The 22,045-nt window shown below is 32.1% G+C and overlaps 3 protein-coding genes across 3 annotated transcripts; 1 reads left to right on the top strand and 2 right to left on the bottom strand.

Moving 5' to 3' along the window:
- Positions 1-166: 166 nt before the first annotated feature.
- On the bottom strand, positions 167-4,338 carry LOC148192097 (coiled-coil protein). The gene is made up of 4 exons (XM_088100925.1): positions 4,200-4,338; positions 2,089-2,408; positions 979-1,158; positions 167-879 (listed from the first exon to the last, which is right to left on the bottom strand). Exons 2-4 carry the CDS (start codon positions 2,329-2,331, stop codon positions 322-324), a joined length of 981 nt encoding a protein of 326 aa, XP_087957051.1. The 5' UTR covers positions 2,332-2,408; positions 4,200-4,338; the 3' UTR covers positions 167-321.
- Positions 4,339-13,121: 8,783 nt separating this feature from the next.
- On the bottom strand, positions 13,122-14,939 carry LOC124823633 (NDR1/HIN1-like protein 12). The gene has a single exon (XM_047295891.2). The coding sequence runs from the start codon at positions 14,148-14,150 to the stop codon at positions 13,443-13,445; it is 708 nt and encodes a 235-aa protein (XP_047151847.1). The 5' UTR covers positions 14,151-14,939; the 3' UTR covers positions 13,122-13,442.
- A 199-nt stretch (positions 14,940-15,138) lies between these two features.
- On the top strand, positions 15,139-18,548 carry LOC148192096 (uncharacterized). Its single transcript, XM_088100968.1, has 5 exons — positions 15,139-15,575; positions 15,676-15,753; positions 17,327-17,408; positions 17,747-17,889; positions 18,216-18,548. The coding sequence occupies exons 1-5, from the start codon at positions 15,288-15,290 to the stop codon at positions 18,414-18,416; spliced, it is 792 nt and encodes a 263-aa protein (XP_087957094.1). The 5' UTR covers positions 15,139-15,287; the 3' UTR covers positions 18,417-18,548.
- The last annotated feature ends 3,497 nt before the right edge of the window (positions 18,549-22,045 follow it).

The following is a 22,045-nucleotide window of genomic DNA, read 5'->3' as shown; positions in this document are numbered from 1 at the left end:
AAGTGCAAAACGACGTGATTGATAAGATAGAAAGACATGGAGATAACAACAAGATTAATGCTGTAAAATATTACATAAACAAAAGAACAACTTTTTGTGAGCTCTGGAAAATGGTAAATAACACAAAATCTTGTTTCCTAGCTGGAAACTGAGAAAACAGAATATCTCAACACAGACACACCAGATAACATACATTCCTCATATTGTACAAGCAGTAAAAGAACTTAAATTTCAGATTACACTGCACGTGATATCATACAACAGAAAAGAAAAGAAGCAGCAATATGTAGCTAAAGAAAAAGAGATCAAACCGGATCATGGTTATGGTTGATCCATAGGACGCAAAACTAGTGGTGCCAGCATGCGAACAACCTTAGGTAAGGTAGGGTAGGATAGAGTGCCAAGAATAAACAAATTGAAACTTAAAAGTGCAACAACATCAGATGCAGGCTTGTTTCTAATGGAGGAGAAAAACTGCACCACACTCTTCAAGGACATGCCTACTACGGCAAAGAGAGCCACCACAAGAGGCATGCAAGGATCCTCAGCTTCCCACACAGTGACTCCAACCACAAGTGACATAAGGGCAGTGAAAAGTGATTGTGACAGAGCAATGTCTCGATGATGGTCCAGTGCTAGTGTTTCCATCGTTTCTACATCCTTTGTGATCATTTCGGGATTAACTGACCCTGACTTTGAACCGGTTTTCAAGAGTTTAAGCAACTCACTTCTGGTTTTGCTCTCATCTTCCCCAATATCTTTGCTCGTTCGAAGATCTTGAAGGGAAATCTTATTGAATTTCTCACTTTTGTTTTCATCTCTGGAGCCCTTTTCTCGAATTTCTTTCAGCCGAAGATTTTCATTTCTCTGATCCCGCAACTGCCAAGAGACACGAGTCACAGACAAGACATCAAGTGAGGAAAAACTATTCCATCATGCAGGTAATACAACCCAGTTGCATGAATATTATATATTTACCTTTCCCTCTAACTTTTCAATTTTTGCAATGGCCATATCATGCTCCTCTTCAATCTCTGCCAATAGTATTTCCACCATTCTGCGCTCTTTCACAGCCATTTGAAAATGTTCTTGAAGTTCTTTCTTCTCCCTCACCAGATTCTCCAGCTCTATCTTCATTTCATGCAGTTTTTGTTCTAGCTGCAATAACAACATAACCTCCATTGGATCTAAGCATAAGATAAACTACATGCTTAGGGAGAAATGGAGAAGAATAAGGCGGTGGCCACTCTAACTGCATCAACCGACTCCCCCCAATTCTTGATAACGATGATGATCAAAGAAGGGGAAGATCAACAGGCAAAAACATAAGCCAACCAAATGAAACAAAACTTAACATGTATTTAGCCTATCAAAGGAATGGTTCCATATGGTGTAGTTCTCCTCTCCAAGCTTCTTTAGTGCTATATTTAGTGCTAAATCTTCAAACTTCAATCAACACATTAATGAGTTAGTTGTTAGCTAAATATAAATAAGGGAAGAAGGATAGGAGAGATCTAGGCTTGTCTTTATTGTAAACTAAGCATGTTCTTTGAGAATGCAGAAATCCCTTGTGAAGGGGAAACCTTTGGTGGAGAGATTTCTCTCCAATTTTTTGTTCTATCCATCCTATTGAATAAAAATCTTCCTTTTTTCTTTCTTTCCAATTCTTAGTTCCTAATAAATAGGTCCTACCTGCTGGATCCCAAATAATGATGAAGAATAGGGGGAAGCATTGGAGAAAACTGCCACTGTGCAAGGCCTGCAACTGGTAGAATTAAAATCTGCTATGGTTCACGTCAAAGATTTGCTAATACAGATGAAAAACAGGAAACCATCATCTGTTGAAGGGGAAAAATTCTGTTAATAAGGGTGAGAAATCATCGGAAGATGAGGGGGGAATAGTAGGTTTGAAGGAAGAACATAAACCCTATCAATCCAGCTCTATACCGTTCTTCAGCATTATGAAAGGGAAGGTGTTGGAATCTTATTTGAGCCAAATTAATTTGTACTATGCTGATATGAAAATCAGTAATTCCAAATTAAACATTTTTTGATTTACGGGAAAATGAATACCAAATGAAAACTAACCTGCCTCTCCTTTTGAAAGACATTCACTGCTCTTGCAGGCAGGGAAATAAGCCCACATGTCCATGTGATAACACTTAATACTATGTTTACATAGACGCTAATAGTAGTCCTGATCAACTCCGTCCAAGTATATATGACAGTTAATGCGATTTTGATACCAAACCAGAATGCCAGATTAAGGAGAGAGAAAGGCTTCGTCACCAAGAGTATTATGTTGGCCAATAGCTCCAAAATCAACGCCATTTATTAGTAAAATGAAAGCTCTTCCTCCTCCAGCATTACATGTTGAAAATGTCCATAGTGTTTCACCATGCAGCATCCTGCAATATCAATAAATTCATGAGAAAAAATTGCTGAGGACTAAATATCAATAAGCAGAGAATTGTTAAGCTTCACTGGACTAAATAGAGTAAAGCACACGTCTTTGGTGGCAATTGTGCAACTATAAAGATCTAAGTGTGAGTCCAAGTCCCACATTAGATATAGATATATAAATGAAAAGGTAGAACAAGTCCCACATTAGATATAGATATATAAATGAAAAGGTAGAACATTATATAAAGGTAAAAGATCCAATAACACATGACCTTAAGATTTAAGTAAAGAATTGTGTCATTGTTTTTGGACTAGACCCAACAGACTTCGTTAGAAATAGGAAATTCATCTCATATTACAACAAAAAGGCTTTTCAGTAAAAACTGGATGGCTTTCACTCTTATAGTTAGGAATCCAACGATTGATTTTATTGCTATAGGATAGAAAAAAAGAGAAAGAGTTCTCCTCTTTCAAGGACATCTGTACTTTCACAACAAACTTATTGCTCAGTCTTCTTAAATTATACAAGACAGAATGCTTCCTTTTCCCTTACTCTACTATTTATCTGGTTGACTACTTTAGCTAACTGGTCCTCTAACTAGTTTCACTTTGTCCAATTCTAAAAGTTATATATCACTCCAAAGAATTATACTAACATTCAAATCAAATTCAAAGTGTGATCCTTAAATTTAGGAGTTGGTCTTGATTTTAACTACTAACACAACACTAGTTAAACAACTCTTTTTTCCTAATGACCGCTTCCCGCAAACTATTATTACAGATAATTGAATTGTGTAAGTTATTTAAGCAGAATACTGAATTTGCCTACAAAACAGATGCATCTTTTATTCATAGGTCAAATGGTATTTGCTGAAGATGAATACATCACATTAGTGAATGATCAAACTAACGTCTCATCATTTGCACATAAAATCCCTTAACTTACTATGACCGAATAATTGGAAGAATTCTTCTATGTTGGATGAAACCCATATTCAGAATCCAATAGTCAATAAACAATAATGATGCCAGTTGGGCAAAGGATTATAACAGAAAACCTTTTACTGAGTCTGTTGGTGTACTCTATGTGTTTATTGGATTTCATGAACTAGTAAAAAGAGGGAACCCAGTTCCAGAATCAGAAATTTACTAAAAGCTCAAGCCTATACCGTCTAGTGTCCACGGTATCAAGGATGACAGACAAAAGTATATTAGAAGTCTATATTAAGAGAATCTACTCGAGCATCAGGAGAGAGGACCAAGAAAACATGATAAAAACCCTCAAACCCCTCTGCATGTCTAGCAGGGATACCGATGAAAGGGGCACCAAAGAGAAGCTAAAGTAGATTACCCTGTATCCTATATCAATGGCAAAAACAGGAACTTTTCTTGAACTATATCAGTCTTTACCATTGAACTTTCACCAAATGCCGTGCCATCAAATAACTGCACGAACTGCGATTGATAGAATAAGGCTAAATGTGAAAAATACTAGAAAGTCACTTTGATGAAACTAACCATAACCATCCACGCGCAATAGCATAACTTGAAAATTGAAATATCTTCCACGACAATGAATTCACGAGAAGAACGAACATTTACAGAAATGATCAAGACCCAGATAACCAAAAACGTGAAAGCCAATTTGGATGTGAGCTGAAAGCTCGGGAAAAGAGAAGGTCAAACCTTTGAAAGGTGGTGATTCCAAAACGATGAAACAAAACCGGGAAAAAGAAAAAGACATTGAAGCGAAAGTGTGGAAAAATACGTTGGCAGGAAGAGAGTAAGAGACTTACTACTGAGCAGAGCAGAAGGAAAAGCCGAAAGAGAAAGACAAGTGAAAGGAAGAAGAAGAGCCTGCTGCGTGCAAAGACAACCTATGTAGAGCTTGAGTTTGAAGAGATTCATGATGAATAGGTGGCAATGAAATCTTCCTCGACCTGCCACGTAAAATGTAAAGATGTATTTTACACTTTACATAAACCTTATCTCAATAGAGAAATTTCCTTTATTTGTTCCATGATTCTATTGGGAATTTGACTAATATTCTTTCAGTAAAACTTTCAATTTTAGTCATGTTTGGTGCTGATAATGTTTAGATTCAATTATTTTAAAAAAAAAAATCAATTTAGTTTTATTTGGATAAAGTATACGGTGGTTTCACATTGAGAGTTAGAAGCATGATTTTCAAAACTATGAATTATACATTATATAAGAAATATTGAAATTGTGCACTATTCCAACAACACATTTACGTTTGGAGAAGAGAGAAATGGAATTTCAGGGATTCAGAGCAGAAAAAAGAGTAAAGAGGTTTGAGAGTGAGAAGACTAATGAAAACACAAACGAGAGTAAGAGAGTTTTCAAATTTTGAAAAAAAAGAGATTAATGACACTTTAGATTTATTTGTGACTTAGGTGCATGTAAGTAATATAATTATATTTTTAAGGAATTTGAAAGTGATAAAAATAATTATTAATATTAATATAATTATTAATTATTTTTTTCTAACTTATCCTGTGAGTAAATTTGAGAATAATACATATAGTTATTAATATTAATGTGATTATTAATTAAGTGGTAAATTTATAGTTAGGTGATAAATTTTAATGTTAATTTTTCCTTAAAATTAAATTATCATCTGTATTATCGATTATATTATCTATAATTATCTATTATTTATAATTATAATTCAACAATTACTGTAATTCAGTCATTATTATTAATATAATTATTAATTAAGTGGAAAATTTGTAGTTAAGTGGTAAATTTCATTTTCAATTTTTTATAAAATAAAATTATTATCTATATTATTTATTGTCCATTATCTATAATTATTTATTATCTATAATTGTAATTTAATAATTATTTTAATTTTGTAATTATTATAAAAATAACTATGAATTAAGCGGTAAATTTTATTTTCAGTTTTTCCTTAGAATATTTATATTATCTATTATTTATTATTATTATTATTAATTATCTGTTATATATAATTTGAATTTAGCATTGTAATTCAGTAATTATTATTAATTTAAATTATTACTTTAGTATAATTATTAATTAAGTGTTAAATGATAAATTTCATTTTCAGTTTTTCCTTCAAATAACATTATTATATATAAATATGTCAACAAATATTATTTTATAGAATAAAGTTATTTCTCAAAATAATTATTATTTAACACAAATATCAACAAATCTAAGAATAATAATACTGATACTAATAATAATTTAACTTTTACTATTAATACTACTGATAATACTATTAAAATAAATCTAACAATACTAATACTAACTTTACTAACAATTCAAATAATAATATTGTATAATAATAATATACAATAACAATAATGTATATTTTATAATAATAATAATAATAATATATAATAATAGTAGAATGGTAATTATAATATATAATAACAGTAATTATAATGATAATAATAATAATAATATATAACAATAATAATAGTATTATTATGATTATACAATAATAATTGTATTAGTAATAATAATTTTAGTATTATATATAAATAATAATATATAATAATAATACTGATAATAATATTAAGAATAATAATATATACAATAATAATATATATTAATAATAATTATAAGGTTAGTAATAATAAGATTAGTAATAATATATAATAATATAATAATAGTAATAATAATATAATACTGAATTATTTATGAATGATATTTTCGTACATAAAAAAAGTTGATTAGGTATTTTGGTAAATGATGTAAAGACATAGAAAATGATATTTTAGAAGTGATAATGATTTAAAACTAATGGAACTCTATTGTTTTAATATTAAAAGGTTTTAATATAAAATGAGTTGTTTGAGTTTCATTATTTTAAAACACACTATCTCTCTCGAAATCACTTTTCTAGAGTCTTTTGCCTTCTTTCTAAGGGTTCTTATACATTGTTCATATGTTTGAAGATCAGAGACCGTTTGTATGATCCTCGCGGTGAGATCTTCAAATCTATCTGATCAGTTTCTCAAATAGAATAAGTTAATTTTCTACTCTTTTCTTTAGTTTCACATTTTTCAATGCATGTGAGGTTTCTTTTGCTGCATGTATGGTTTGAGCTTTTCCTCAGGTTCTTTAATGATCAGTGGTTTTAATGGTATAACCTGATCATGTTTTCAAGGTCTGTAGGTGTTGTTTGGTCTCTTTGAGCTGAGGGTGGAGAGTATAGTGTTCTCTAGAGCTATTTGGAGTTTCCAAAAAGGTAAGGAAAGCTAAATACCTTATTTTTAAGTTTTAAGTATACTAATAATATGTGTTGGTATGGTTAATTGAATTGACGCATTGAGCTTGTTGAAATTAGGTTGTATAATGACTTGATTATGTGAATTTAATTAAAAAATGCTTGGTATAATATTAAAAGAGCTTTGCTGAAGTTGTTTGTTAATTGTGCTTATTTTGATTGCTTGAAATAGTGAATTTGATGTATAATTGGTTGGAGAATACAATTGAACCTTGAGGGAGTGAATGATGATGGTCTTTGTTGGTTTTTGAATCTTAAATTGGGGGTTTCAATAAGTGAGTTGTTGAGAAAGGGTTGGTTGTGTAAAATAGAAGTTGTGAGAGAAGTGTACAAAGTGGGTTGGGGTTTGCTTTGCTGATAACGCCTAATCGCCCAAACAGGTTATTTCTAGAGGTGCCAGTGCTGAGCGCTAGCCCCTAGGCGCCACTGCACCCATTTTGGAAGGGTTTTCAGGGTTTTAGATAATAAAAGGTTTAAAAAATAATTCTGATGTATTATTTCAAAGAGTAGAGTACCATATATACACATTCAACGATCCTATAATTCATCATCTATTAAAGGAATGACATGTGCACAAATCTGCACAAATTATAATAATATCTAAATTATAACTAACACAATATTTGATTGCCTAATATCCTTTAATAGAATATTTGGCATATCTTAACACCCCCACTTAAGTTGGTGCATGGATATCACACATTCCCAACTTGAATAGAGACTCATTAAACAATCTTCTTGACACTCCTTTGGTGAGAACATCAGCCAACTGCAATTCTGATCTTACAAAAGGAAATGAAATTATTCCAGCTTCAAGCTTCTCTTTGATGAAATGTCTATTAATCTCCACATGCTTTGTTCTATCATGTTGCACAGGATTGTGAGAAATTGCTATAGCCGAAGTATTGTCACTGTACAAACTCATAACTTCATTTTGTTTAAAGCCCAAATCTGATAGCACATTTTTAATCCACAAAAGTTCACATACACCCAGTGCCATGCCTTTGAATTTTGCTTCAGCACTAGATCTTGCTACTACAGGTTGTTTTTTACTCCTCCAAGTTACAAGATTCCCTCCTACGAAAGTAAAGTATCTAGAGGTAGATCTTCTATCATCTTTTGAACCTGCCCAATTTGCATCAGTGTACTCTTCTACCTTTAAGTTTTCATGATTTGAGAACAAAATTCCTTTTCCAGGAGCGAACTTCAAATATCTCAAAATCCTTTCAACAACATCCATATGAAGCTTCTGTGGGTCATGTATAAATTGACTAACAACATTCACTACATAGGTGATATCTGGACGTGTATGGCACAAATAAATTAATTTTCCTACCAGCCTTTGGTATCTTCCTCTGTCTATGCTTGCTGAATTTGAGTATTGAAAGAGTTTATGATTTTGTTCAATTGGTGTATGAGCTGGTTTACTCCCAAGTAGCCCAGTTTCCGATAGTAAATCAATAGTATATTTTCTTTGACATAGAAAAATACCATGTTTTGATCTAGCTACTTCAATACCCAAAAAATATTTGAGGTTTCCAAGTTGTTTCATCTCAAATTCAGATGCAAGGTATTGTTGTAAACTAGAAATCTCATCTTGGTCATTTCCTGTAACAATCATGTCATCTACATATATAATCAAAGCTGTAATTTTTCCTTTTCCTCTCTTAAAAAATAAGGTGTGATCAGAGTTACTTGCTCTATAGCCAAAAGCCTTCATATACTTGGTAAACCTTCCAAACCATGCTCTTGGGGATTGTTTTAATCCATATAGAGCCTTCTTTAATTTGCAAACCTTCATTCCAATTGAATCAGTCATGCCTGGTGGAGAATCCATATAAATTTCTTCTGAAATTTCTCTGTGTAGGAAAGCATTTTTCACATCAAATTGTAGAAGAAGCCAATCTTGGTTTGCAGCTAGCGACAAAAGTATTCTCACAGTATTGAGCTTGGCTACCGGTGCGAACGTCTCTTGGTAATCTACACCATAAAATTGAGTGTAACCTTTAGCCACAAGTCGTGCTTTATACCTCTCAATAGTTCCACCAGCTTTATGATTAATTGTAAAGACTCATTTGCAGCCCACAATTTTCTTCCCTCTTGGTAAGGACACGAGATCCCAAGTGTTGTTTTTTTCTAAAGCTGCCATCTCCTCAACCATTGCTTCGATCCATCTAGGATCTGCCAAAGCTTCTTGTACATTACTAGGAATAGAAATTGAAGATAATTGAGATACAAATGATGCATATGATTGAGATAACCTGTGAGATGACACATATTTACTAATGGGATATTTAACTTTGGCTTGGAGGTCTGGTTCATATTTAACTAGAGGTTGACCACGGTTAAAACGAGGTGGAAGAATATATTGAACAGTAGTAGACTTAGTGTTTGGTGTACTGGTGGTCTCACGCAGACAAGAATAAATTCCATGATCAATTTCATCTAAATTAGTATTATTAGAGATAGGATCAGAAGGTACCTATGAAGAGTCAAGCTGAACCTGTGGAGAAGATTGAGCCAATTGGTTATGATCAGAAGACACTGTATTATCCAGAAAAGAAGGGTCCATATTTAGGATTGGCTCAATTCCTACAGAATGATCCTCACATGATAATTTATCTTCACAATCAAACATACCAACATCATGATTATGCACTTCACTTTCATTGCTTCCCTGAAGTGGAGAATCAACATAAAAAAATTCATGCTCATTAAATGTCACATCCATAGAAATATAAATTTTCTTTGATGTGGATGGTAAGCACGATAACCTTTTTGAATTGATCCATACCCAACAAAAACACATTTGATCGGTCGTTCTTCAAGCTTTGTACATTGATGTGGGTGTAAGTGAACATATATAACACATACAACAATATGAGGTGGTAAATAAACTATGGGAGGAAGGATACAATGATCAGACAACACATCAAAAGGCCTTCGAAAGTTAAGCACATTAGAAGGGGTTCGATTAATTAAATAAACGACAGAGCTCACAGCCTCACCCCATAAATGAGATGGGACATTACCATCTATCAAAAGTGATATTGTGACCTATAATATATGTCTATTTTTCCTCTCAGCCACTCCATTTTGTTGTGGTGAATAAGGACATGTAGTTTGATGCAAGATGCCTTTAGAGTTCATGACCTCTATTAATTCAGTTTTAAAATATTCCCCTCCATTGTCTGATCGAATGACCTTAATAGATGTGTTAAATTGTGTAACAATCAGATGATAGAAGGAACGAACCATATCACACACATCACTTTTATATTTAAGCAAATATACCCAGGTTACCCGAGTACAATCATCAACAAAATTGATAAACCATTTTTTTCCATTAAGTGTAGATTGCGGGACAGGGCCCTAAACATATGTGTGAATTAATGAAAAAGGAAAATCAGTTTTGTAATTGCTTAAAGGAACACAACATGATGATTTTTTGCCAAAACACAAGTTTCACAAAAAAAATTAGAAATATTGCATTTATGAAATAGTGATGGAAATAATTTTTTTAAATAACCAAAAGAGGGATGTCCTAACTGTCTATGCCACAACCAAATTTCTTTTTTCTTTATCTTGTATGTGATTGTTCGCAAGACAAGCCAATCCTTTTTTATGGTTTGATTGTGAGACATTTTCAAGATAATACAGTCCTTCACTCTCTCTACCACTAGCAATATTCTCCTTGGAATGGATGATCTGAAAAAGACAATGGGTTGGGTAAAACAAGGCAACATAAGAATGTGATTTGGTTAACTTGCTGACGGAGATAAGATTACATTTTAATGTAGGAATAAATAAAACATTAGAAATCGATAAGGAGGGTGAAAGAGATATATTACCTATACCTTCAATAGGAGATGAGACCCCATTGGCATTAATAATAACTTTTTTAGAACAATTAGAGGAAAAATTAGTAAATATATGAGGATCACAAGTCATATGATCAGTAGCACCCGAATCAATTATCCAATCACTACCCTTAGTAACAACAGAAATGTTAAGGGCAGAGTTAGATATATCTGACTTGGTCACAAATCCAGCAGCAGTAGAAATATAACTCTTGGAAGCAGCGGAAGTTTCAGAATCATGTTTCTCCGATTAATTGTCATCGGAAGAAGCCATCAGAAATATTCAATAAAAAAAGCACTGATTCCTATATTATAGAGGATATCAGTGTTTGACTCTGATACCATAATAAAAGGTTTAAAGAATAATTTTGATGTATTATTTCAAAGAGTAGAGTACCATATATATACATTCAAGGATCCTATAATTCTTCATCTATTAAAGGAATGACATGTGCACAAATCTGCACAAATTATAATAATATCTAAATTATAACTAACACAATATTTGATTGCCTAAATATCCTTTAATAGAATATTTGGCATATCTTAACATTAGATGTCCATTTTGGACGTTCTTTAAGTCGTTTTGGGGGGTTTGGACCCTTCCGAAGCTGTTGATGAGAGTTTCAAAGTTTTTTTTCTTACCTAAATGTGAGTATCAAGATGCTATAAAAAATTTGTGTTATTATGTGTATTTTAATGACTTGTAAGAGTATTTATGGTTGTTTAATGTATAATGAGAGGTTTCGTGTGATAGTGTGCAATGTTTGTGTGAAGTATATGTATATGAATATGATTATGTATGAGATGTGATGATGATGTTATACATGAGGTATGGATTTTAAGTATCATTTGTGAAAAGAATTCCAAGGAGGAAGATCCTAGTTGGTTATGTTGTGTTACGTATTGAAATAGGGGCTCCTAGATTGAGGAATGATCCTAACACTCTCAATAACCCTATTTCATGTAGAGATGAGTGATTATGTCGTGGAGAGTAGCAGGATGTCCTAGTCTATGGTCATTGGTTAGGGCCATAGATGTTTGACGGATTAACCTTGGTGTATGAGATTATTGGTGGTGGTTGAGGATGTGGTTATTATTATTTTGGGCAAGGTTGCTCCACCATACACTGGTGCAGTTCCCTATGAATCCGACATCAACGCATCTATCCGAATAGTTTGAGTTCTTCAAGGTTGATGGGAATTGTATTATGTGTTGTTTGAGTTATATATGGATGTGAATTATTATTGTTTTAAAAATATATGTATGATCTTTTGGTACTTTAGCTTATTCTTACTTTTGTGTTGTCTGTTTTATGTATATGTTTTTTCTTTTACGATTACCTTAATAGTGTGAGATTAGGAAGACTTTATTTATATCTATTCCAATAAAAGATGAAAGAAAACCAATTGACAAGTCAAATAATTTTACAAGTATAAATCTTATTTTTCGTAATTTGTTATTTTTAAAATGATTTCATTGTCGTGTAATATTTAAGTTTAATATTATTTTATTATTAAAAATGGAATATTTCAAATGAAATAGTTATTGAAATTTGAAATGACAAAAAAGTATGAATTGGTCTCAAAATTCAAAATTATAAGTCGAGATAAATTGATAATTTTGTTAAGTATTTATTTGTATTTGATAAAAAGGTATATGTGCCAACTTAGATCCACTGTCAAGATCATATTTAATTAGATGTGTGTGTTTAACTTTCTTTTTTTAATACATTTTGTTATTTTTTGTTTTGTTTGTTTTAAGTTTAAAACGTTGGTTTTTTTTTTGTCATGATTTGAAAAATATTATCTATATATCGATGAAGAAAATTACACCAAATTTTAATAATATAATATTATATAAATATAATAAAAATAAATAAAATGTTACGATAAAATAATAAATTTTCAGGTGTAAGTTGGTAGTAGGAGAAAATTTAGGATCTCAAATAACCACCTCAGTTGAAGACGGTTACATCAGTTTCTAGATTCGGAGTCACGTGACGTGTCTTGTTGAAACGATCACGATTGTCCCTGTTTTCTGGTTTCTTTTATTTCTTACTCTGTTTCGTTGCAGAAATAAGCTATTCTCTTAGTAAAATTGATTCCGTTAGATCTTATGAAATTCTACTAAAGATAACCCATAAACTTATCACATTATCTCTTTAAATATAAATTTCAGTTAACATAAACTATTATTATATATTTTAAGTAATTATAATATATCTAAATTTTGGTAAAATGATTTCAAACACTGAACGAAACAATAATGAAAATTTTGGTAAAATTTGTATCCCCTTTCCCTTTTCTCCTAATGAAAATTTCTTTCATTGTACAAATTCCCTGATCTCCTTCTTTTATAAATAATTTGTATTTCTTATTTTTAGTTAAGAGCTAAGATTGTTACTTGACTAAAGTGTAGTGGTAATACGAGAATACCTAAACTTCGACGGTGAATGACAATCTTTTTCAAATAGTTTTTTCCTTTCAATTTGGTTCATTTCTCAAATTTGTAGTTTTTCCTTTACAAAATCCCATTCAACAAAAAGGAAGAAGAAGGAATGTTGTAGTAGACAAACTGTTTGATAAGTTAACCATTTAGTCTTTTGGGGGGTGAATGACTAAATTGAACATAACCTGTTCGATACAAAGACGAAGAATATTGATTATTCACTATATACCATTAAAGCCACAAGCTTCGTAAAAAGAGTGTCGAATGCAGAGTCACATCGCTATAGCAGATTGAAATATCTCCTGCAAAAGCAACGAATCTAAAAGATACTGAATTTTATTATCCGTAAAAATCTATGTGGGGGAAAATATGCAGAAAGAGAAGGAAGTTTTGGTTTTTGTTTTGTGGAAATTTGTGTTTACAGAGAAGGAAAAATGAACTAAGAATCATTTGGACTCAGAGGTGCAGCGTGAGTGCTTAATGTAACTGCCATTGGAAGGGCGAAACTTGAGTTCACACTCCAAGTTGCTCCAGAACTTAACCGAACCTAAGGCTCCTACTCTCCATCTTGTTCTGGCGCTTCCCTTCAAGTCAAACCCTATCACGTCACGCTTCCATGACTCATCCACTTCCTCCATCTGGTCCGGTGTCAAGGGGATGGAAGCAGACCGAACAACGTAGTTCAGAGTCTTGGAGCTGTTCTTGGGAACATCAAAGGGTTCGGCAATCATCCTTGCTATCGGCTGGCCCTGGTAGCTGAGGTTGAAGTTTATGTCGGAGAAGGTTGAATGGGCCCTGGCGTTCCCGTTCTGGGCCACCACGATGATGGTGAGTTGGGTTTGGAGAAGACCCGCGTAGTCGTTGCTTAGAAGATCAAGGTGAGCCTTGGTGACGCTTATCACAGGGATTCTGGGGTGGATCACCATGTAACCCACGAAAACCACTATGCCTGCTACTACAACACCTATGGCTATGATTGTGCAGAGAATTGCCGCCAGCCAGACCAAAGGGTGTGTGTTGCCGCTATGATGAGTGTTTACCAATTTTCTTCTGTGCTGGTGCTGGTGCTGGTGCTGGTGCTGGTGCTGGTGCTGGTTCTGGTTCTGGTTCTGGTACTCGGCCGCCTGGCCATGGTCGCGGTGGGACGACGGCATTGAGGTAGGTTGATGAATGGAAGCCAAAAATCAACCCATGTGGGGTTATTTGGGAGTTATATGTTTGGTGTGGGTAAAGACTACTTGAGAAGGAGGAGTTGGGGTTGGCAAAGCTTGGTCAGGTAGGGAACTGCACAAAAACTGGTTCTTTATCTCTAATTCGTGGGAAGGTTTTGGTATCTTCCTTTCCTACCTTTAAAGCATTTATCTCCTACCACCTTATGCTAACTAATGATGTTTGGTTTTTATATTTTCCTACGCTGGTCGCGCCTCTCTCCAACAACGTATCTTGGTCTGTAATCTTTCTGTAAAGTCAGTAGTAAAATTGTTTTTACACTTTTTTTTCTTACGCTTCTTTGTTAACCTTGATTAGGAAAGTGATAAAATAAAGAATGGTTTTCAAATATATAGTATAGCACAAAAAAGTAAAAATACCAAACTTGCATGCCAAATACCGAGTCACACTTCCTCTTTTCTTGCAGATTTCCTGCCTTTGAAGCTTTAATCAGGAATGGCTTTGCAGTTGGACGAGGAAGTTATCAATTACTACTTTTTCCTGCTCGAATATACTCATTGTATTTTAATAAACCGTACAACACTTTTTATTATTTTTATGGGCCTCATTTGTCATGATTTCATGGGCCGGCCCAAATTAGTCACAGGCTGCCACGTAATATCCAATTTTAGATATTTCCTTTATCTGATATGAAATACCAATGATTGAAAAGTATATAAAAACATGTTTTTTCCTACTGCATTCTAAAAGATGTTTAATTTAACACAGTTAATTGTAATTATTTTTAAGAAATTTATCACTTATTCAAAAGTATATCTTGAATTTGGCGGCGGTGACCAACGTTAGTAAAGAAACACGTGTACGGGGTAAATTCCGAGTTTCCAAGGTTGTAGGTCCGTGGAGATTTTTATGGTTCCAGGTGTAGCAGATAGGTTCGTGCCGTGAAACTCCCAATCTCACTCTCTTCTCACGTTCTGACCAGTGGCACAACACAAGATTCACTGTACGTACAACTCCATAATTTTGTGGCTCACAGATATAACACAGCACACTCTCATCTCAACTTTCCTCAACTTCTTCACTCCGCTTAGCCATTAACTGCTTCACTTCTTCCTCAGACTATGAAACTGTCGCAGGCATTGGTGCGACCACCCTCACCAACTTCACCACCTTTAATCCGCTCCCAAAATTTCATCTTGACCTCAAATGGAATTACAAGGGTCTTTGTGTTCGGGTGCCAAAGCCTCAGGATCCCCAGTTGCGTCTGCAGCAACTCGGGATCCGCTGTTTCTTCTTCTGCGGCGAATCTTTCTTCGCCGCCGCATGTTGCTTCCAAGTCTGGATATGATTCTGTGGTCACTCAGGAACAGTCGGAGAAGTTGGAGGCCTTAGAGGAAGGCATTGAGAAGGTGAACATGGTTTTCTTCTTCTTTGTTGCAATTTTGGGTTGTTGGAATGTTTCTACGTATGGTTCTTGATTGTCCTGTGTTTTTTTTATTCATTCTGTAGGCGATTTATAGGTGCCGGTTTATGGCTATTCTGGGAGTTTTTGGGTCTTTAATGGGATCATTTCTTTGTTTTATCAAGGTATGATTTTTATACATTCTTGTTTACTTTCTCATTGTTATGGAGGTCCTTTGCATCTGCTCTAATTCACCATAACTATTGTCACCCTTTTAATCGATACTAGCTAGAGAAAATTATGAACCCTGTTACTGACTCAATATAAAACATTGCATTAAGCATATTCTTTCTTTCATTCAATTTTCCTTTTTGTAAAGTATTATTAGGAGAATATTTAGACTACTCTCTGAGATGAAGTTTCCTTTTTTTTTTAAAGTATTCAGTGAATACCACGAAATCTTGTTCTGTAAGCTTATATGGTAACTTTGTATTTCTTAATTTTATCAATGTATTTGATAGTTATATTTTTCTTTTGCCATCAATTTTTGGTGTATCCCTTCTTCAAAGCTTCTTCAGAGTATACCTAAAAAATCCTCAGTGTCCAAATTAAGTATGCTGAACTCTGAAAATTATGGATGTGTCATTCAATTACTTCTGATAAACATCTTTATTCTGATAAACATCAATTAGCCAGATTCTTGTTTTCATTCAGACACCAAGTCCAATATAACCAGTGCAAACAGTGCCATTAGAAATGTCCCAACAGTCCTACGTACCAAAGCATGTATCTCAGCCAGTTCATCAACAGTCCTACATAGCAAAGCATGTATAATAGCCTTGAACCTTTTTCTTAAGATTAAAGCTAAAAACTATGTTGAAGGTAGATTCTCACCTAATTCCTCGGTTCAACTAAGCAATGCATGGTCACTAATAAAAGACTTAACATAGTACTTAGGTCAAGAGGCAATCTCATCTAACTAGTTAGTCCTTAGACCAAAATTAGATACAACACTCCAAGTGTTTATTGGGTCTTTTTTGAGGGAGATTCACCAGGAAAATTTGACAATTTGACATCATCGAGCTATGATTCAACGTATATAAGAAACTAATATACTATCTCCTATCCATAAGACAATGGACTTGTGGATAATTTTTCTTATATGTTGCTCAATCTTCTTATTTTTTCTTAACATGAGATTCAAACTTACACTTGATTACTCATAGTATTGTGAGGTTTTCTGGCACGCTGTAATCTTTTGGGTAGGAGCATGCTTCTTCATTTAACTTTAGTACTAATTGGTTTATTTATTGATAGAATGAAAGTCGCTGTAGATTTTTGTTCTTAAAAGGGTTTGACAATGTAAGAAATTTCACATTTAGTAGAATAAATTACTTGATATAGTAATTAAACTATGAGACAATCCCACGAAGAGATTGCTATTCTAAACTGGATTCTCCATATTAGTTTAAGTCTAAAAGGTGTCTTTTATCCCATATATATCTTATATGTCTCAAGTGGGTAACTCTAGCTTTCTAGCAGAGATATATTACCTTTTTCCAAATAATTCCTTTCAATTTTGAAAAAGTTTGAGTTAATTGAACATCAATAAGCTTTAACGGATTTTTTTTCATTGCTTAAAGTGGTTGAGATATTGGAATCAATTTATAGTAATTGAGAAACATCAGAATTGTTATGCTATCTCTGATAAATTCTGGTTTAGTGCATAATTTTTTCAATTGACCTTTTATTACACAGGGCTGCGTATTTGTTACCTCGTCGTTTATGGAATACTTTGTAAACCGCAGTAAAGTAATTCAAACGCTAATAGAAGCTATTGGTGAGTGTCTCTAAATTTAAACTCTATTGAGTTTTTTCAATTGGGTTCTTCTTTTCTAGTTCTATCTTAATTTTATAGCATATTCTTCGTTTTCACCGTCATTGATGATAAATTGCATTAGTCCCTATCATGAATGAAATTAAATATATAAAACTCCACAAGGGCATTTTCGTAAAATATAAATTAAGCATTTTTTTAGCTTTATAAAAGGGATTTAGAGTGGTAATGTACTGTTGTAGATTTCTTTTAATCTATTCTCTCTGTTCTTTTGTAAAGTTTGGATTTTGTTGTTCTATGGGTTGTTCTTCTTTCTGACTTTTGCTTTATTGTTCATCTAGATGTGTATCTTTTAGGAACTGTGATGCTGGTCTTTGGAATGGGTCTCTATGAGCTCTTTGTCAGTAATCTTGGCAGTGCAAGCTCTCTTCCAGATCAAAAACCTTCTGACAGATCAAGTCTCTTTGGTTTGTTCACTCTAAAGGTTACCTTTGGGACATCATACTTCTTGGCAAACCTTATCTAAGTAGATATGTCCTTGTGTGAGCAAAGCATAATAAGTACTCAATTTAACTACTTACCAAAACACAGCCACCAGAAAAGTAGACATGGATAGAGAACATGATTTAGGCTGTGATAAGATAAACTTTTGAAAAACTAGATGAGAACTTTTGTATAAAATCAGTTTAAATCTGTCGGTTTTAACTTGCAGCCTTTTCTGTCGATGTGTCACTTCACTGGCTGAGGATTTTGTTTTTGTGAGTAACTGTCTGTTGATGTTTGTTACTGTGTGTTGGTTTTCCTTTTCAGGAACGACCAAAATGGCTGAATATAAAAACTGTGGATGAACTGAAAACGAAGCTTGGTCACGTCATAGTGATGCTGCTTCTGATTGGATTGTTTGACAAAAGTAAGAAAGCTTGCATACAAACTCCTGTGGATCTGCTATGCTTCTGTGTTTCTGTTCTCCTTTCTTCTAGTTGCCTCTTTTTGCTGTCTAAGCTGAATTAGGCAAAATGATGTTCACATACATGTAAAGTAAGGATCACAACCAGTGATACACACCCATAAAGAGAAGAATAAATGTACCTATCACTTGCTTTTTCTCTGTATATATTAAAATTAATATGCAATTGTCTTCTACCTCTTAACCAATCACCCATTTTAAGTATTTTCGAGGTTTTCTTTCTCTTCCTTATTTGGGTTTAAAGTGCAAAAGAAAAATGTAAACTCAAGTTGGAAACTTGTGTTATAACAAAGTGACTTGACAGATTAGAAAGGTGCCAATTACAAGTAATCTACATAGATGTTTAGAATGTACTATAATTTTTACCATTTTCTAGGAATGGTAAAAATATATTTTTCAACATATAAAATTCATGCTAAATAGTTAATAGTTACCAATATTTATTATCTTTTAATAACGAATATTTATTCTTAATTATTGTTCACAAAAAATTAAAATTAAAATTTAATTTATATTTTATTAAATTAAATTTAATTAAAATTAAAATTAATTTCGAAACAATTTTGTTAATTTTGATTGTTCACTATTGTACCATACGGACCGGACGGTCCAAGGAAGACCACATATGATCAACCTAACTGGACAGGTTACTAAGACCAGTCAGTAGGTTCTTTGGGTCATTAAGACCATGATCAAGGTAAGTAGCGGTTAGAGCTATTGGGTTCTGATTAACTTCTCACTAATCCTAAACTCATGACAAAAACTATAAATACAGGTCAAAGGTAAGTGGTAGGTACGTTGCATTTAGTGCGCATTTATTAGAGTGAGACCGGACGACAAAAAGACAAATTGTGAAGGTGTTCAGTGACTCAATCCCACAACCAAGGTGTCCAGTGACTCAATCCCACGACCGAAACAACTATCTTCTTTTTTTTACCACACCTTGGATCATATAATAATAATATTATTATTATTGCATCCACCTTCAAAACGACCATAGAGTTTTGTTTGTAACATTTTTTCCTTCCATATAAAGTTGTGTACCTATTAATCAGATGCTTTGGATCTTCGGAGAACATCGGAAAAATAGTTGTTTAGTTACATGGTGCTTTATATAAAATAAAATAACTCATTTACTAAAATGAATGAGAATAATTGAATTAATGATTTCATGAATTTAAATTCTATCTTCAAAAAGTTTACAAGATTTGGTGATTTAAATGCTAATTCTATTAAATAATTAAGAAAATAATTTTTTTAGGTTATAAATATATTCACTTGCATGACGGAATATTATTGTAATAAACTTCGCGATAATATTAAAAACTAATATTTCATACATTTAAAATATAAAGAATATATATAAGTTTATTTATTTACTTTTCAAATAACCAAAAATATATTTCAATCCTTTCACGGAATGTTTCTTTAACGTTTTGTTCATATTAAGGCGAAGAAAATAAGCAACGGAAAAGTAAGAAAAAAAAATAATAAAAAATACTAAAAAATAATAAGAAACGCAAAAAATAAAAGAAACATGCACATTAACATTTCTGGACAAATTCAAACACTGATATTTCTCTCATTGTACATAAACACTTAATTGTTTAATATATTTATTTCTCTTTAATAATAATTTATAAGTTATTTTGGTCAAAATAAATGTGGTGAATATATAAACTTAGTTTACTAAAAATTTTTTTATTTTTTTTAGAATATATTTCAGTTAACTTAATTTTTAAGCTGCTAGGTTTTTTATTCTCAATAATTTACTTGTATTTTTGCAATTTTAGAAAGGAAAAAAATGCCTACCTTGTCATTTTCAATCTAAAATCTTACTAATTAACATATTTTTGTGAAAAAGAAGGAAATACATAAAATAAAATTATAACTACCGATATTACTTTAAGAAAAAAACTACTGATGTATCTGAAAATGAATAAATTAAATAATGAAACCTTCTTTATATGATTTCGATTAACTTATAAGTTAATTTTTTGCGAACACACTTTGAACCTCAGATGGAGTCAACTTCTTATTTTGATTAAGAAAACAATAGTGCATACAGTATACAATATTTTCACACTAATATCAAATCAAGTTTAGGATTTTGTTAACCAGTGCTCTAGAATAGTAATTAAGAAATAAAAATAGGAAATTTTTATTTAAAATACATAAAATTATATAAAGTAATCATAAAATTTCCATACATCAATACAAAAATAAATTTTAATTTATTTGCCAATATCCTTAAGATACTAATTAGCATTAGCGTGATATTTAATCATTTATAAGACTTCATCATTAATCTTTTAACATTTAAAATTTATTAAAAGAATAATTATATTTTTTATCTCTAGGATTTAGAAAATTTTAATTTTGATTTTAATATTTAAAAAGTATTTTAGTGTCTCAGTATTAAAATTCAGAACTAAAATAAGTTATTTAAAATTATTTTTTTTATCGGGATTGAGATATTTTTTAATAAATTTATGATAGACATTATTAAGAATTTTGAGATATATGTTGTCTTGCCATATCAAAGTTTATCCATAATTTGTCCTATTTATTAAAAACTAAATAAAAGAATATAAAATATGGAAGATCCCACAAAATTTATGATAAAAATTAAAGTTAACGTAACATAAACAAACTATACTTATTATAAAAAATATAATTAAATAGATAAAACATTAAATTAATTATATCGTTTTCTATAAATTAAAGCTAACTTATCAACAAAATAATTTTGTTCATAAAGAATTTCAGAAACTTTAAATTCCATATGCTTATAAAAATGCAAACACTGATATCATCTCTCTCTAAGACTCCAAAGGAATCACTTCTTGATCCAAAAAAACAATGTCAAAATTAAAAACAAAAATCACTCTCCATCCAGAGCAAGTGAAAGTTCCAAACCATAAATGATTTCCATAAACTCAACATAAATAGAAGTTTACACACTTAAATAGACTGAAAAATTCCTATATATTTGTCCCAACTTCTTTTAAAAATATCAGCACATTAAGCTAAATCAGGAGAACCCTTAGTTGCACCATCAATATTCACATTAAGTCAATTAGTAGATGAAACTTTCCATATTACGTTCATAAATAAAACCACTTTCACTACAAAAGAAAAACGAAAATATCGACAGGCATAATTCGTCGAAAACAATCAATATTCGTCGATAATGGACAATTTCTGACAATTTATCGACAAATATGGGTCCTCTATAATTACCAGCGAACATATTCGTCGATAATTATCGAAGGGTATATTTACGGTAATTATCGAAGGATATATCTGTCGATATATACTTCTGTAATTACCAACCAAAGTTCAATGCAATTTTTATTTTGTCTATCCCACATTCACATAATCACCAGACCTGCATAAAACAATAAGCAATTTATATCCAGACAATCATACATATATTGAGATACATCTTTTGTACAAAATTCAAATCTAATTTTCAGTTTATTAATTCAGTATAAGCATCTAAACCTATGTTTTATTGTGCTGAATAACTTCACCAACCAAGACAAAGTGGTGTTTGTTAATGTTAACTTCAACTTCTACATCATATTCATAGTAGTTTATTTTAGTATCAATTTGAATACCCTTAACTAGAGAATTGGACTCTCCACTACACTCACTTAATTTGGACTGA

Source organism: Vigna umbellata, chromosome 10, assembly GCF_029865625.1.
Source record: "Vigna umbellata cultivar VRB3 chromosome 10, Vumbellata_1.0, whole genome shotgun sequence".
NCBI lineage: Eukaryota > Viridiplantae > Streptophyta > Magnoliopsida > Fabales > Fabaceae > Vigna > Vigna umbellata.
Note: the sequence above shows the minus strand (reverse complement) of the source record. Positions and strands in the feature narration are given on the sequence as shown.

Excerpts from the sequence above, each read along its gene's own strand:
- LOC148192097 (XM_088100925.1), bottom strand. The coding sequence starts at position 2,331 with ATGGCGTTGATTTTGGAGCTATTGGCCAACATAATACTCTTGGTGACG. Across the intron at positions 1,159-2,088 it reads TCTTTCAAAAGGAGAGGCAG|CTAGAACAAAAACTGCATGA; the intron begins GTTAGTTTTCAT and ends TTGTTATTGCAG. Across the intron at positions 880-978 it reads TTGAAAAGTTAGAGGGAAAG|TTGCGGGATCAGAGAAATGA; the intron begins GTAAATATATAA and ends GTCTCTTGGCAG.
- LOC124823633 (XM_047295891.2), bottom strand. The coding sequence starts at position 14,150 with ATGCCGTCGTCCCACCGCGACCATGGCCAGGCGGCCGAGTACCAGAAC.
- LOC148192096 (XM_088100968.1), top strand. The coding sequence starts at position 15,288 with ATGAAACTGTCGCAGGCATTGGTGCGACCACCCTCACCAACTTCACCA. Across the intron at positions 15,754-17,326 it reads CATTTCTTTGTTTTATCAAG|GGCTGCGTATTTGTTACCTC; the intron begins GTATGATTTTTA and ends TTTATTACACAG. Across the intron at positions 17,409-17,746 it reads AACGCTAATAGAAGCTATTG|ATGTGTATCTTTTAGGAACT; the intron begins GTGAGTGTCTCT and ends TTGTTCATCTAG.